General features: G+C 41.7%; 1 protein-coding gene across 3 annotated transcripts in view; it reads left to right on the forward strand.

The window, feature by feature from the left end:
- Positions 1–2429: 2429 nt before the first annotated feature.
- ERCC5 (ERCC excision repair 5, endonuclease) overlaps positions 2430–13806 on the forward strand; it is a 28110-nt gene continuing 16733 nt past the window's right edge. The window contains exons 1-5 of one of the 3 annotated variants that reach the window (XM_036831229.1): positions 2430–3199; positions 9460–9635; positions 10558–10673; positions 11105–11191; positions 12267–12327. In XM_036831229.1, the coding sequence (XP_036687124.1) occupies positions 3112–3199; positions 9460–9635; positions 10558–10673; positions 11105–11191; positions 12267–12327 (528 nt within the window). In that variant the 5' untranslated portion in view covers positions 2430–3111. Of the gene's footprint in view, positions 3200–6553; positions 8379–9459; positions 9636–10557; positions 10674–11104; positions 11192–12266; positions 12328–13806 lie in introns of those variants that run through there. The other 2 variants (XM_036831227.1, XM_036831228.1) reach the window with 2 other exon arrangements.

A 13806-nucleotide genomic window follows, 5' to 3' on the forward strand; every position in this document is an offset into this window, starting at 1 on the left:
AAATATTTCAGAGAAGAGATTGGTAAAGAAAGGAGACGAATGCAACATAAAATAGAGAATATAGTGACATCTAGGAAAAGAGGATGAGTTTATACGTATTGCTTATTGGCCATAATCAACTTTTATAAATGTCTTAATATATCCAATCACTTAATAACTTGGCTTACATGTTTGGCAGTTATTAAGAGCACACCGAGACTTACAGGGACTGCTTTTCCAGAATGTGTAAGCAAGTGACCGCACCTTTCTCTTTCAAGATTAGTAACATTCCTGTCATATTTAATTTCTTGGTCAATTTTTCTTAGAAGTCTCCATAGAAGCAATGAAAGTTCATATTACTGGTTCTCCACTAACTAGCTGTATCACCTTGGGCGAGTTAAGATGATTTTTCCTGTGCATATTTCCTCATTGGTAAAAGGGGGATAATAGTATCTATTTTACAAATTGTTTTGAAGAATACATAAGTTAATACATGTAAAGTGTTTAGAACAGTGCTTTGTAGATAGGAATTGCTCTTTAAGTGCTTGCTATTATTATTGGCCTAAACGATGTGTATTTTCCTGTCAGAGTCTTGATGGAGAGCCCTTTAAACAGCATCTAAAGGAACCAATTTCTTACAAATCAAATGTACACTCCTTAGTTGCTGTTCCTTAAAAAAATATTTTGTATTCAAGAAATGTTGCTCTGGTTTTACAAGCACTTGTAGTACTCAGATGTTCACATTGGCTGTTTGTTTTTACCCAGCTCTCAGGTAGTAAAAAATGATCAAATCCTGAAACTGTTACTTTTCCCGCTACTAAGCCCCATCATCAGGCCAAGCTGGTGCAGCATCTATAATACTTCCCAGCTTGCCTCCTCCCAGACGCTGGAGGGGCTCAGGCAAGGTGCTCTACAATCCAGTCACACTCTGTATTTCAATTTTACCCCCAGAGTTCTCCCCCTCATTCACTCAACAAACTAATTTGAGCACCATTACCCACTAGGTGTTTCATGTTAAGTCACTGATCTCAGAGCAACCACAAAAGAAGTGGCATCTCCATTTTATTCAGATTCTCACTGGTGAAGAAACTTGCCTAGGATCCTAGGATGTCTCGGTTTGCTAGGGCTGCCATAACGAAATACCAGACTGGTGGCTTAAACAACACATTTATTTTCTCATAGCTCCAGAGGATAGAAGTCCAAGATCAAGGTGTTGACAGGTTTGGTTTCTCTTGAACCTTTCTCCTTGGCTTGCAGCTGGCCCCCTTCTCCCTGTGTCCTCACATGGTTTTTCCTCTGTGCAATTATCCTTAGTGTCTGGGTGTCCAAATTCCCTCTTATAAGGACATCAGTCAGACTGATTAACTCACCCTAATGGCCTCCTTTTAACTTAACTTTGAAACGGCCCTATCTCCAAACAGTTACATTCTGAGGTACTGGGGATTAGGGCTTCAACATATGAATTTTGGAAGGGGACACAATTCAGCCCATAACTCAGGGTTATTACATGGCTCAGATGGGATCTGAACTAACATCTGCCTGGCTTGAGGAAATTCTCTTTCAACAGGGTGCAAGATGCCCTGCAGAGATTTAGACTTGAGGCTGGGAAAGTGGTCATTTAGGCAACATTTATAGGATTCCTGCTAAATATCAGGAATGGGGTATATACGTCAACAAAATAGTTCTTGGTTTCAATAAGTTTACAGTCTACTGTAAACTACTGGGGTGGGGGAGACAAAAATTGAACAGGCGATTATATTAATTCCGGAAAAAAACATTTTGGAACAACAGTTCTGGGGATTACTTTACACACTGAGGAAATGAAAATAAGTACTTTGTCAGGATTATCCCTGACAGAAAATTAGTTGTGACTAGGTCAAGTAAACTTGGCTACTGGGAACCCATCTGTTTGGGCAAGAGCATAGCTTTGCTAAAAACTGATTTCTAGTCAATCTTTTCACTGATTTTGAATCTAGTTTCAACAGTCCAAATTTGAACCAATATGTACTATAACGCTATCATTTATTAACTCCTAGTGGTAAGTACTTTGCAAACAGTACCTCTGATCCTTGCTTAAAACCGTCTGCAAGACTGGCTTTATGCCCCCTCAGTTTACAGATGAAGAGACGAACTCTGAACAAATGCGACTTGAACGATAAACATCATACCGTAGTTCGGTCGGGGTCTGAATCTCAGCCCGAGGGTCCGAGCCACCGTCTACCCAGGTGCTAATCTGGCAATAAGTTTGTTATTTCTGACCTACATGCCGTGGATTCCTAAATTTTACATGCCGGAGAAGACGATGTTTCAAGGGTTAAGATTTTAAATCGTGTTACCACCTAGTTACCACAAGTTACCGGACAAATAAATACTTATTAATTACAAACACCAATCAAAGGGTCCATCTTTCACGTGTAAAACAATATTTAGTACTAAAGAGTTTTCACAAGTGGCGGCTCAGTGGGAAGAAACTGATACCGGTAAAGCACCTAGAAAACTGCAACCTCTGAAGGCAGACGCTTTGCGTATGGGTTCAACATTTAACCGCAACAAGATGCCAGCGCGGAGCAAGCAGGTCGCCCACACGATATAAACACGAGTGCCGGACCACGCCCTCACTTCCGGAGTGTAACAGCGCAGCGGATATACTTCAGCGCGGGAAGGCGGGACTTCCGCCATGCGCGACGCATTAAAGGGAAGCCGGGAGGCTCCATTTCGCTTGCATTTACGCGCCCCCCCACCGCCAGAGGAGACAGGGGTTCCCTGAGAGACGTCTTTTGGCTGTTTAGCTCGCTTGAGCTGTCCGCTCACCCTGGTCGTCTATTAGGAGTGCAGAAATCTGGGCCAAAGCGCTGGGCGAGACGAGGACCTGTTCCTCTGTGCCTCCGACTTTCTCTGGTCCCGTCTTTCTTCGGCGAGGCCGTGTCAGGTTCTGAGAAGTGCGGTTTTCACCGGGGCCGGTTTCCCCTGGAAAGCCGTGCGCTCCTGGTTGTTTTCAGTCTTCTCCGGGTGGGAGCTGGGGGAGCTCTTCTCGGGGTCCGGGGCGGTGGTGCAGCCCCTTGTGGAAGACTTGGAGTGAAAGGTCTCCCGCGATCCCGCCCGCGAGACGCGCTCCGAGGGCACACCTCGCTCATGGGAGTCCAGGGGCTCTGGAAGCTGCTGGAGTGCTCCGGGCGGCAGGTCAACCCGGAGACGCTGGAGGGGAAGGTCCTTGCCGTGGGTATCCTTTTCCGGGCGTCGGTGCCAGGGATGCATGATGGGCGCCAGGATTTTGCTCTCAGTTCTCCAGGGGGCGCAGAGGGGCGTTGTTAGGCTGAAGGTCTCACCCAGGGGGATAGCTATAGGGTCTTCTTGGGGATGTTTCCTTTCTTTTCTTTTCTTTTTTAAATTAATTTTTATTGGAGTAGAGTTGATTTACAGTGTTGTGTTGGTTTCTGCCATAAAGTGAATCAGTTATATATATACGTGTATCTACTCTGTTTTAGATTCTTTTCCCATATAGGTCATTACAGTGTATTGAGTAGCGTTCCCTGTGCTATACAGTAGGTCCTTATTAGTTATCTATTTTATATATAGTAGTGTGTATATGTCAATCCCAATCTCCCATTTTAATACCCCCCTCCCCCCTTTGCTTTCTAAGTGTCTACTTTCCCCTGGCTTTGCAGTCGCACAGCTTTGGATTGGAGTCTTGTTTTATCACTTAGGGGCGGTGCTTTGCGCCTGTGTATGCGTCAGTTCTCTCATCTGGGAAGTGGAGGTGATAATTGTCTCTGCACACAGGATTGTTGTGAGGAATGAAGGGGTTATTTAAATGAAAGAAGTTTAGAATAGTGTCTGGCGCTGCTAGTATGGTAAATTTTAAATCTGTTATCCCGACAGGGAGGTCAGCATGGAGAAAACGAAGTGGACTTCCGACCAGTAGTTTTGCCTGCTGTCCTGAGTCTTGCTTTATTTATGTATGTTAGAGGAAGAAAAGTGTGGGCAAGTGTTTGGGGGATTCAGTGAAAGGAGCCGTTGACTTTAGTATGGAGACAACTTATACATAATGGAGCATTGATAATTTTTTAAATAAAGTAACGTGATGATGATGATGATGATGATGATGATTGTGTTTTTTGCAATGTGAGTCATCTTGAAGTACATCCGTAATGAATTGTGGCTTAAAAGTTTTATGCCAGGTAGCTTGTGGGAAAGTTTCTTTAAAGCACAAGTGCTATTGCTGCCCTCTAGTGGTTTCTCAAATTACTGCTTTCTGAAGATTTTCTTCACAGAACTATCAATATATATTGTACATGTGAATGAAAGCATTTGTCAGTGTCAGGAACCCTTAAAACTTCAGCAAAGATTTAGATCAGTTTACGTTGCAGCCCGTATGAAGAATTAATAATTTGTAAAACAATTGAGATGTGATGTGAAGTTCAGCATTCTGATTTTTTAGAAAGTTGTCCAAAATAAAGGTAAAGAATTTAATTTAGATCATCTATTTTCAGATGACTCAGAAACTTTTTTGGGACATGAAGTCATTTTCATGGGGTTATTAGGCTTTTCTGAAAGAATGAATTATTAAAAGAAGACTGTCAAAGGTACTGTAGTTACAATGGTAACTTCATATATACGTATATATATATGCATATATACATATATGTAAAAGGAGACTAGTTGTTTGCTGTTCTGTAATTGATTTTGCTTTGTTTCATTTTCATGGGAATTCCAAGTCAAGTATCTGAAATATATTCAGGTTTTTTGGTTTTATTTGTTAATGAAGAAATTACTCATGACATACGAGGTTCATAATTTATTCTTGGATCCCTAAAATAATTTGGTCTTTTTACCATTTCTAGATGAGTGTCTTGTTTACTTATGCAATCTAAGTGTTTGTGTCAAATAATAAATAATTAATAATTAAACTTTTGTCTCTTATGGACCTTAACATTTGTAAAATACATTTAACTCTATTAACAAAATCTTACAGTCTCTTTAGGCTTTGCATGCTAATAGGGGTTAATTAAATTTTACATCACCTAACAATAGAACTAAAGTAATTTATTTTTTGTTTCAAAATGTTACTGGTCTTTTGGGTCTCATCTGTAAAATGGTTTTTGGCTTGGCTGCAAATTTAACTTTTCCAGTCCTGGGATAAATTTAATGTTGCCTTTTATAAACTTATTGAAATTAGACAAATTAAATTATGGAAATATTTTCAGCTTGCCTAATTCTGCATATTTCTTTTTTAAGAATTTCAAGCTGCGGGAATTCCCTGGTGGACTAGTGGTTAGGACTCTGTGCTTTCACTGCAGAGGGCGAGGGTTCAGTCCCTGGTCGGGGAACTAAGATCCCACACGCTGCACTGTGCGTCCAAAAATAAATAAAATTAAAAAAAAAATTTTTTTTTATAGTATATCTTTATTGGAGTATAATTGCTTCACAATACTGTGTTAGTTTCTGTTGCACGACAAAGCGAATCAGCCATTTGCATACACATGTCCCCGTATCCCCTCCCTCTTGAGCCTCCCTCCCACCCTCCCTACCCCACCCCTCTAGGTCATCTCAAAGCAGGGAGCCGATCTCCCTGTGCTATGCTGCTGCTTCCCACCAGCCAACTGTTTTGCATTTGGTAGTGTATATATGTCGATGCTATTCTCATTTTACCCCAAATTCGCCCTCCCACCCCATGTCTTCAAGTCCATTTTCTATGTCTACCTCTTTATTCCTGCCCTGCAACTAGGTTCATCAGTACCATTTTTTTTTTTTAAGATTCCATGTTAGCATACGGTATTTGTTTTTATCTTTCTGACTTGCTTCACTCTATGACGGAGTCTGAGTCCATCCACCTCACTACAAATAACTCTATTTCATTTCTTTTTATGGCTGAGTAATATTCCATTGTATATATGTGCCACATCTTCTTTATCCTTTCATCTGTCGATGGTCATTTAGGTTGGTTGCATGTCCTGGCTATTGTAAATAGAGCTGCAATGAACATTGTGGTACATGACTCTTTTTGAATTATGATTTTCTCAGGGTATATGCCCAGTAGTGGGATTGCTGGGTCATACGGTAGTTCTATTTTTAGTTTTTGAAGGAACCTCCATACTGTTCTCCATAGTGGCTGTATCAGTTTACATTCCCACCAACAGTGCAGGAGGGTTTCCTTTTCACCACACCCTCTCCAGCATTTATTGTTTCTAGATTTTTTGATAATGGCCATTCTGACCGGTGTGAGGTGATACCTCATTGTAGTTTTGATTTTCATTTCTCTAATAATTAGTGTTGTTGAGCATCTTTTCATGTGCCTCCTGGCCATCTGTAGGTCTTCCTTGATGAAATGTCTGTTTAGGTCTTCTGCCCATTTTTTAACTGGATTGTTTGTTTCTTTGATATTGAGCTCCATGAGCTGTTTGTATATTTTGGAGGTTAATCCTTTGTTGTTCCATTTGCAAATATTTTCTCCTGAGGGTTTTCTTTTTGTCTTGTTTATGGTTTCCTTTGCTCTGCAAATCTTTTAAGTCCCATTTGTTTATATTTGTTTTTATTTCCATTACTCTAGGAGGTGGGTCAAAAAAGATCTTGCTGTGGTTTATGTCAAAGAGTGTAAAAAAAAAGAATTTTAAGCTGGAACGCTCAACCCTGGCTGAGAATTGGCACTACCTGTGATTAACTAAAAAAAAAAAAAAAAAGTCCGATCTCAATCTCTATGATTTAGAATTTTAGGTGTACCTATGTTTAGCAATCTGTGTTTCAAAATCTTCATATCTGGTTTCAAAGGACGGCAGAGTTGAGAGCTACGGATCTGAAATTATATTTTTCTCATTGATTATAACATTTGAAGGAATGGGCTAAGTAGAAACTTACTCCATCTGATACAACGGTGTAGCAACCAGAAACAAGCCAATTAGAAATATTTACCCAGTAACAACACCATTGACCCAATACAGAGCTAAGCCAATGCCAGATCCTACTTCCAGGATGGATCCTTTTCTGACCACTTCTCATCCTCCTCACCACTGCGTTCTGCTTTCAGTCGGGCTGTTGTAACTAGTTTAAAGCTGGCTTCCTTATAGTTTATTCCTCACATGTCCACTGGGGTGCTCCTTCAGTCACATTCTAGAAACCTTTCAGTGACTATATACACCCATCACTTCCTCTTACTGCTCCTCTGGCCGTGCACCTGCCATGTTGTCCTTAAACGGAAGCCTGCTTCTGTCCCAGGGCGTTTGCATTTGCTGTACCTCCTGCCCCACTGTTTTCTCCCTCGTTCCTCTTGTTCATTCGTTCAGGGCTCCGTTACTTCTTCCGATAGGACTTCCCTAACTAAAGAGCTATTGACCGCCAGTCACACTTTTGTCCTTTTACTCTGCTCTATTTCTTTCTTGGCACTTACCAGCAACCTAATGTATTAGACGTCTATACTTGATTTTCATTGTCTTCCCCATTAGAATGCAAGTTTCTCAGGGGTAGGGGCCCTATCTGTTTTGTTCATAGCTGTATTGTTCACTGTTCTATCCCTAGGATCTTGTATATGCCTGGCACCTAGTAGCCCTCAGATATTATAGGAATGAATCTAGTAATAGCTTGCTCTCCACTAGTTATTTTTTATGTAATGTTTATTAAGTTAATTGTTGATGGGCCTAATTTTTTATGGTAGTAACTAGGTAATGTACATTCATTTAAATATTTAAGCATTCATCTCATTTGAAAGCAGGTCTTTGTTGCCTCTTGTGTGCTCTGAGAGGGAGAGCAGTGCCCAGCAGTGTGGTTTACACATGTCGTGGAGCTCACAGTCTGGATTTCCCCCGCACTGGTTGTGAACTCCATTAGGGCAAACGCTTTGTTTTGTCCAGTACTGTATCCCCAGTGCGTAGAAACATTTCTGCTATTAAATAAGCAAGGTGTTTTTGAATAGGAGTGTGTAACTGGAGGTCTTAATCTCGGCTGAGGGCGTGACCCCTAGAGTGAGACCTAAGAGTAGGGGATCTCTAGGCTCAGAGAGGGAGGGGCTCTTTCAGGCTGGGGAAGGAGCAAGGAGGAGACCCTGGAGGCAGGAAGGAGCTTAGCGATTTCCAGGTTTTGAGAGAAGCCCAGTGGCTCGACCTGAGCCAGGAGAGGTGAACAGAGGACGGATCATTCAGGGTTCGTAGACCGTGGGAAGGACTTTTGGATATTATTCTAAAGGCAGTGGGAGCTTTCCAAGGGTTTTCACTACAGGTCTGTCGGTGAAATCTAACATAACAGTTTCAAGATAGATTAAAAGGTAGAACTGATAGGACCTGGCAATGGCTGGGTGGAGGCGTACATGGGATGGCGCTCAGGGTTCTGTCTTGGGTGGATGGGAGTGACATCCACTGAAATGGGGGCGTGAGCAGCCTGGTGAGAAGATACGGAGTTCAGTTTTGATCGTGGTAAGTCTGAAACGGCTGAGGCATCAAGTAGAGATGTCAACGAGGCCGTCCGACCTGGGGTCAGGAGAGCGCTCTGGGGCAGACGTGCATGTGTGGAGCTCGGTGCTCTATGGGCTGTGGTATGGGGGGCGGACGTCACCTGGGTAGCCAGTGCAGACAGGAGGAAAGGGGAGGGCCCGAGGGCCATCACTGCCGAAGTCAGCACTTTATTGGTGGGTCAGGGGAGCGGGCAGAGGGCTGTGTCCCTCTCTTATGAACAAATAGAAAATAATCTGTTAAAGAGCATTCTTTAGTAAATTTTAAAAATATAAGAAGACTCCAAAAAGGAAACATTAGGTAATCACATCAGAAGACAACTACTCTTAATATTTTGATGTCTGAACTTCGAGTCTTTTTTTATATTTAGCATATTGCATATGTTATAAAATGGAATTATATTTTCCATACTTTTGTAACCTGTTTTACTTCCTTTAATAATATTTTGTGACTCTCTGCCTCATGTGCTTCTGCGACTTCCATTTTTAAGGGACCCTTGGATTCCAGCAAATCACTATATCATAATCTAATTTAAAAAAAGACCTGTTGGAAAACTTTTATTCTTAGTATTTTCATTATTATAAACAAGCCGTCTTATAAGTAACTCTTATTGTAAGTCTATGATGATTTCTTGAGGATAAATGTCTGGAATTGGAATTCTTACATAAAATAGAATGCAAGTTTTGAAGTTTTTTTGCTATGAATTGCCAAATTGTTCTCCAAAAAAGTTGTGTTAATTTACTAAAATTCCATACAGATCATTAGTTTTTTTTTTTAAAGAAGCACTTCTTTGCGATGAGACTTTTTAAAGGAGACATATGTCTATGTAAGATTTTAAAATTCTGAATGTAAATAGTGATAACAGGGCCCAAATAAAGTTAACTGATTTTAGGTAGATTCCATCAGGGCTAACCATTTTTCAGTTTCAAGTGAGTTGTGATGAGTGCTCAGTTTTAATGTTTGGGTGACATCAGACATGAGGAATTTGAAATTGTGAGGGTGAGGGAAGAAATTGCGAAGTGTTTTCCATTAACAATCCTTCTAGATATTAGCATCTGGTTAAACCAAGCACTTAAAGGAGTTCGGGATCGCCACGGGAACTCAATGGAAAATGCTCATCTTCTTACTTTGTTCCATCGGCTCTGCAAACTCTTATTTTTTCGAATTCGCCCTGTTTTTGTGTTTGATGGGGACGCTCCACTACTGAAGAAACAGACGCTGGTAAGAGTCACCTGTTGTGTTCTTCGTGCGTTCTTAGAGAGAAGGAAAAGTTCACATACAATTTAAATTTCCTCCTTAGAATTTTGGAAGGCAAGACTTAACTTTGACATATATCCAGTTTAATTCAACTTTTAAACATTTATCTTGAGCAAACACTTTTTCTTTTAAAAGAGGTTTGTTTCTGAAAGTATATCAGAGGTGCAATAATATTTAACTTTTAATAAAACTACTGAAGTTACAATAGAGAGTTTTCCCTTTAGAGTGTCTTCTTAGGTGTTCTACAGTTAAACTTACACAACGTTATAGGGCAATTTATCTCAGTTAAAAAAGAAGAAATAAAAAGAATGTTTTGATATTTCTGCCTTGTATTAAACTGTAAGCACCGAGACTATTCCATTTTTCCCTGTTTTGGACATTTCTTACAAGATATTTCTATACATTTTAGGATTTCTTACGACATAATCTTGGATGTGGAAGGACAGAGTTACATACCAGTAATGTATTTTTATAAAAACTAATATCGGGAATTGGTTTTGGCTTAACAGTGGCATTTTAAAGAAGAAATTAGTTAATTAATGTAATAATCCCTTTAGGGAAGCATTTACTTACTTGTATATCATTAAGTTTTAGGCTTCTTAAGGACATTAAAGGACATTTAAAAGAAATTGAAAGTAAATTAATAGCTTCCCAAATATATTGTATGATAACCAGCCCATTAAGTACTCGTTAGTTGGAAACTCTGGGTGTCCTTTCCACAGCAAAAACCTGAAGGTATTCACTCATACGGTAATTAGGAGAAGATACCAAAACAACTGTAGTCTGAAAACTCAGACAAACCAAATTCTCTAGGGAAAAAACCCACAGGAATGTTTTTGATATACTAATACCTTGAAATAAAATCCTGTATCCTTTCTTTTCACAGGCTAAAAGAAGGCAGAGAAAGGACTTGGCAACCACTGACTCCAAAAAAACTACCGAGAAGCTTTTGAAAACATTTTTGAAAAGACAAGTTATCAAAACTGCCTTAAAAAGCAAAAGGCAAGAGGGGAATTACATTAATTTTAAAGATTAACTTAAACATTTAAAATTTTTGCATCAGATTCTTGTGGCTGCCTTTCCCTAATGAGAGGAATCAATGGGGTGTCCATTTGACCTAGTTGACTGAAGTTGTGAAAACTCTCTGTTCTGTGAGAATCAGCTCTGATCATGAGAAAGGAAAGCTGCCGCGTTGCTTTTGCACGTTTTACTCTCAGAACACTTTTCTTCACGCCGAGACCAGGTCCCCTCTTTCTGGAGGTTGCTCTCTCGTCCAGCGGCCCGGCAGCCAGGCCAGCAGGGGCCGAACCCATCACCCCTGGGTTTCCCCTTTTCTGCTCCTTGTCAGCGTTTGTGTGATCACTGGGGAGTATTATTGACTCTCAGAATACTGTTTCCTGTGATCTCTGCTGAAGTCTCTGTGTACTTTTCAGGGAGGAAGCACTTCCCAGTCTTACTCAAGTTCAAAGAGAAGATGACATCTATGTTTTGCCACCTTTACAAGAGGCAGAGAAAAATAGGTAAATGTTTTAACTACTTAAAAATGTTATTGCTGTATTCAGACAGATTTAAACCTTTCTGTTTTATCTATATAATAAGGCATGTGGGAATTAATGCATCTGAAATACGCATTCTCGACACCTTTTAGAATATTTTTTAAGACCAAACTTTTTATTTACTACCTTTGTGTTTTGGTGGTTTGTGGTGGTTTTTTTTTTTCATTCTCTGGAGCCTGTGCTAGCACTGTTCATTTAGAATTCGTGGAGACGTGGATTCTGGTTTTTCTTACACTTCACTGACACCAGCTGTCTCTACCTGCTTCTCAGCCCGGTGTTTTCTCTCTCACGCCATCACTAAAGTCCGCACACGACGTCCTCCCTGCTAAATCCAGCGGCTGCTTTGCATTTCTCAGCCTGATGTCTGGGACCCTCTCTGGCCACCCTTCCTCGGGCACCCCTGTGCGCTCTTCCCTCCGGCTGGCTGTCAGTCCTCAGCGGCTTCTTTGGTTGACGTGCAGGTGGAGGGCCAGCTTGTCCTTCCCCCACTCCTTTCCCGGGGCTCCTGTGAGGCCACACAGCTTGTGAGTTACCGCTGCGGCCATCGTCGTGTCTCCAGGTTACCGTCCTGGCTTCCACACTTCTGTCTGTGTCTCCATCTCTGATCGTACCCTTCTGCGGGAACCCCTCCCTGCCAAGTCCAGTGTCTGGCTGGTAGTGTAGAGCCTGCTAAACCCAAATCTGACGTTGTCAGTTCCTCGCTTAAAGCACTTCCTAGATTCTTCCTTCTCTAGGATAAAACTTCAACCCCTTAATCAGGCAGTGTAACTGCAGGAGATTTCACAAAGCTCCTGGGGTGAGGTGACCCCTAATTGCAGCTCCGGCAACCTGCTCTGCCCTGGTGATGGGAGATATGAGGTCATGCTATGATCGCTCGCTTACAGGTGTCCCCACCAGACTGTGAGACCGAGGACGGCACACTTCTTGCCGTCTTACTCACTGTTGTAGCTCCCGTAACTAGCAGCACCTTGCACTCAAGAAATATTTTTGTAAGTTGTCATTAAATCATAGATATTATAAACGTGTGTTTGACTTTCAGTTCAGAAGAGGAGGATGAAAAAGAATGGCAAGAGAGAATGAATCAAAAACAGGCATTACAGGTATTTAAATAAATTTTGAATTCAGGATTCTATTATTTGAAATGAATAACATGCAAATGAATAATTTTAATGAGGTAGTATGGATTTATGAATGTTCTTGGTAAAAAATAAAGACAGACACCTTCTTTATGGGGTGTGCATGTGAATGTATGTACATATAAAATACACACAGACTTATATGTATGGAATTATGCATATCTCGACATCCAAAGTAAGCCATCTTGCTTTTACAACCAACCAATAAATAAATAGAAATAATAAGAAATGCTTGTATAAAAATATGGAAAGCCTATCACCCATGAATAACTTCTAGTAACATTTTGCTGTATATTAGTACCCCTCCCGCCCCTGTATAGTTGAATACCTGTGTGTGTGTGTGTGTGTGTGTGTGTGTGTGTGTGTGTGTGTGTTTGGGTATGTGTATGTGTATCAAGGGTATGTGTGTATGTATATATTTATGAAGATGTATGTTCATGCACAGGCTGTGGTACCTATTGCTGCGTAACTTAGTGCTGTGAAAACAGTCTTTTATCGTCATCATCTTCTCTGTTCTGGGGGTTGATGAGCTCAGCGAGGCAGTTCCCTCTCAGTGTCTCCCATGTAGGTGCAGTCAGACGGTAGCTGGGGCTGGAGCCCCTCAAAGACCTCCTGCCCTGCGTGCCCGGCGACTGACGCTACCTGTCAGCCAGAACCCCCGCCCGTGGCCTCTCCGTGTGGCCTGAGCTCCGGCACAGCGTGGCGCTGTGTTCCCGGGGCAGGAGCCCAGGAGGCAGTGCCAGCAGGGCCCGCGCTGCCCTTTCTGGCCAGCTGTGGGAGGTGCGCAGCCTTCCTTCCCCGGCGTGCTGTTCCCTGGCAGCTGGCTAGGGCCAGCCCCCACTTACTGGGAGGGGAGCTAGGCAGCAGGAGCGTCAGAGAACCGTGCACAGGTTGCAGAGCCACCGCCACGCGTATCTTAACGCACAACTTGCTTACAGGTTGAGGTGGTGCTGCATGTACAAGTTTTTGAAATTTTTTCCACGTTTCTCAGAAGAGCGGGTAGCATTCTTTGATTCCCAAGCTCACCGTCTCTTGTACGTTCACGTTATTCTGGTATGTCTGGTAGAAGACTTTTGAGCTGAAACTGCAAGATTCTTCAGCTTGTGAAGGTCCTGCATTATTAATGCAGCAAGTGAGCACAGTCTTGGTGAAGACCGTGGACCCTGTGGGCAGAAAGACTTGCAGTTAAGTCCAGGTCTCATAGCTCACTAGCTGTGAGATCTTAGACAAATCAACTTCTCCAAGGCTTTATTTCCTTTTTTTTTTTTTGAACAATAATATTGATGCTTTCCTCGTAGGGACGATGGGAGCATTCCTGAGGGAAAACATGGGAAGCTCTGAGTGAAATGACTGGCCTGTCCTAAGTGCTTGCTGGTTTACACACACACAACATGCATACATACAAGAGAGCAAATTGTATTACTTTATCTTTACTAACGACTA

This window comes from Balaenoptera musculus, chromosome 18 (genome assembly GCF_009873245.2).
Source record: "Balaenoptera musculus isolate JJ_BM4_2016_0621 chromosome 18, mBalMus1.pri.v3, whole genome shotgun sequence".
Lineage (NCBI taxonomy): Eukaryota > Metazoa > Chordata > Mammalia > Artiodactyla > Balaenopteridae > Balaenoptera > Balaenoptera musculus.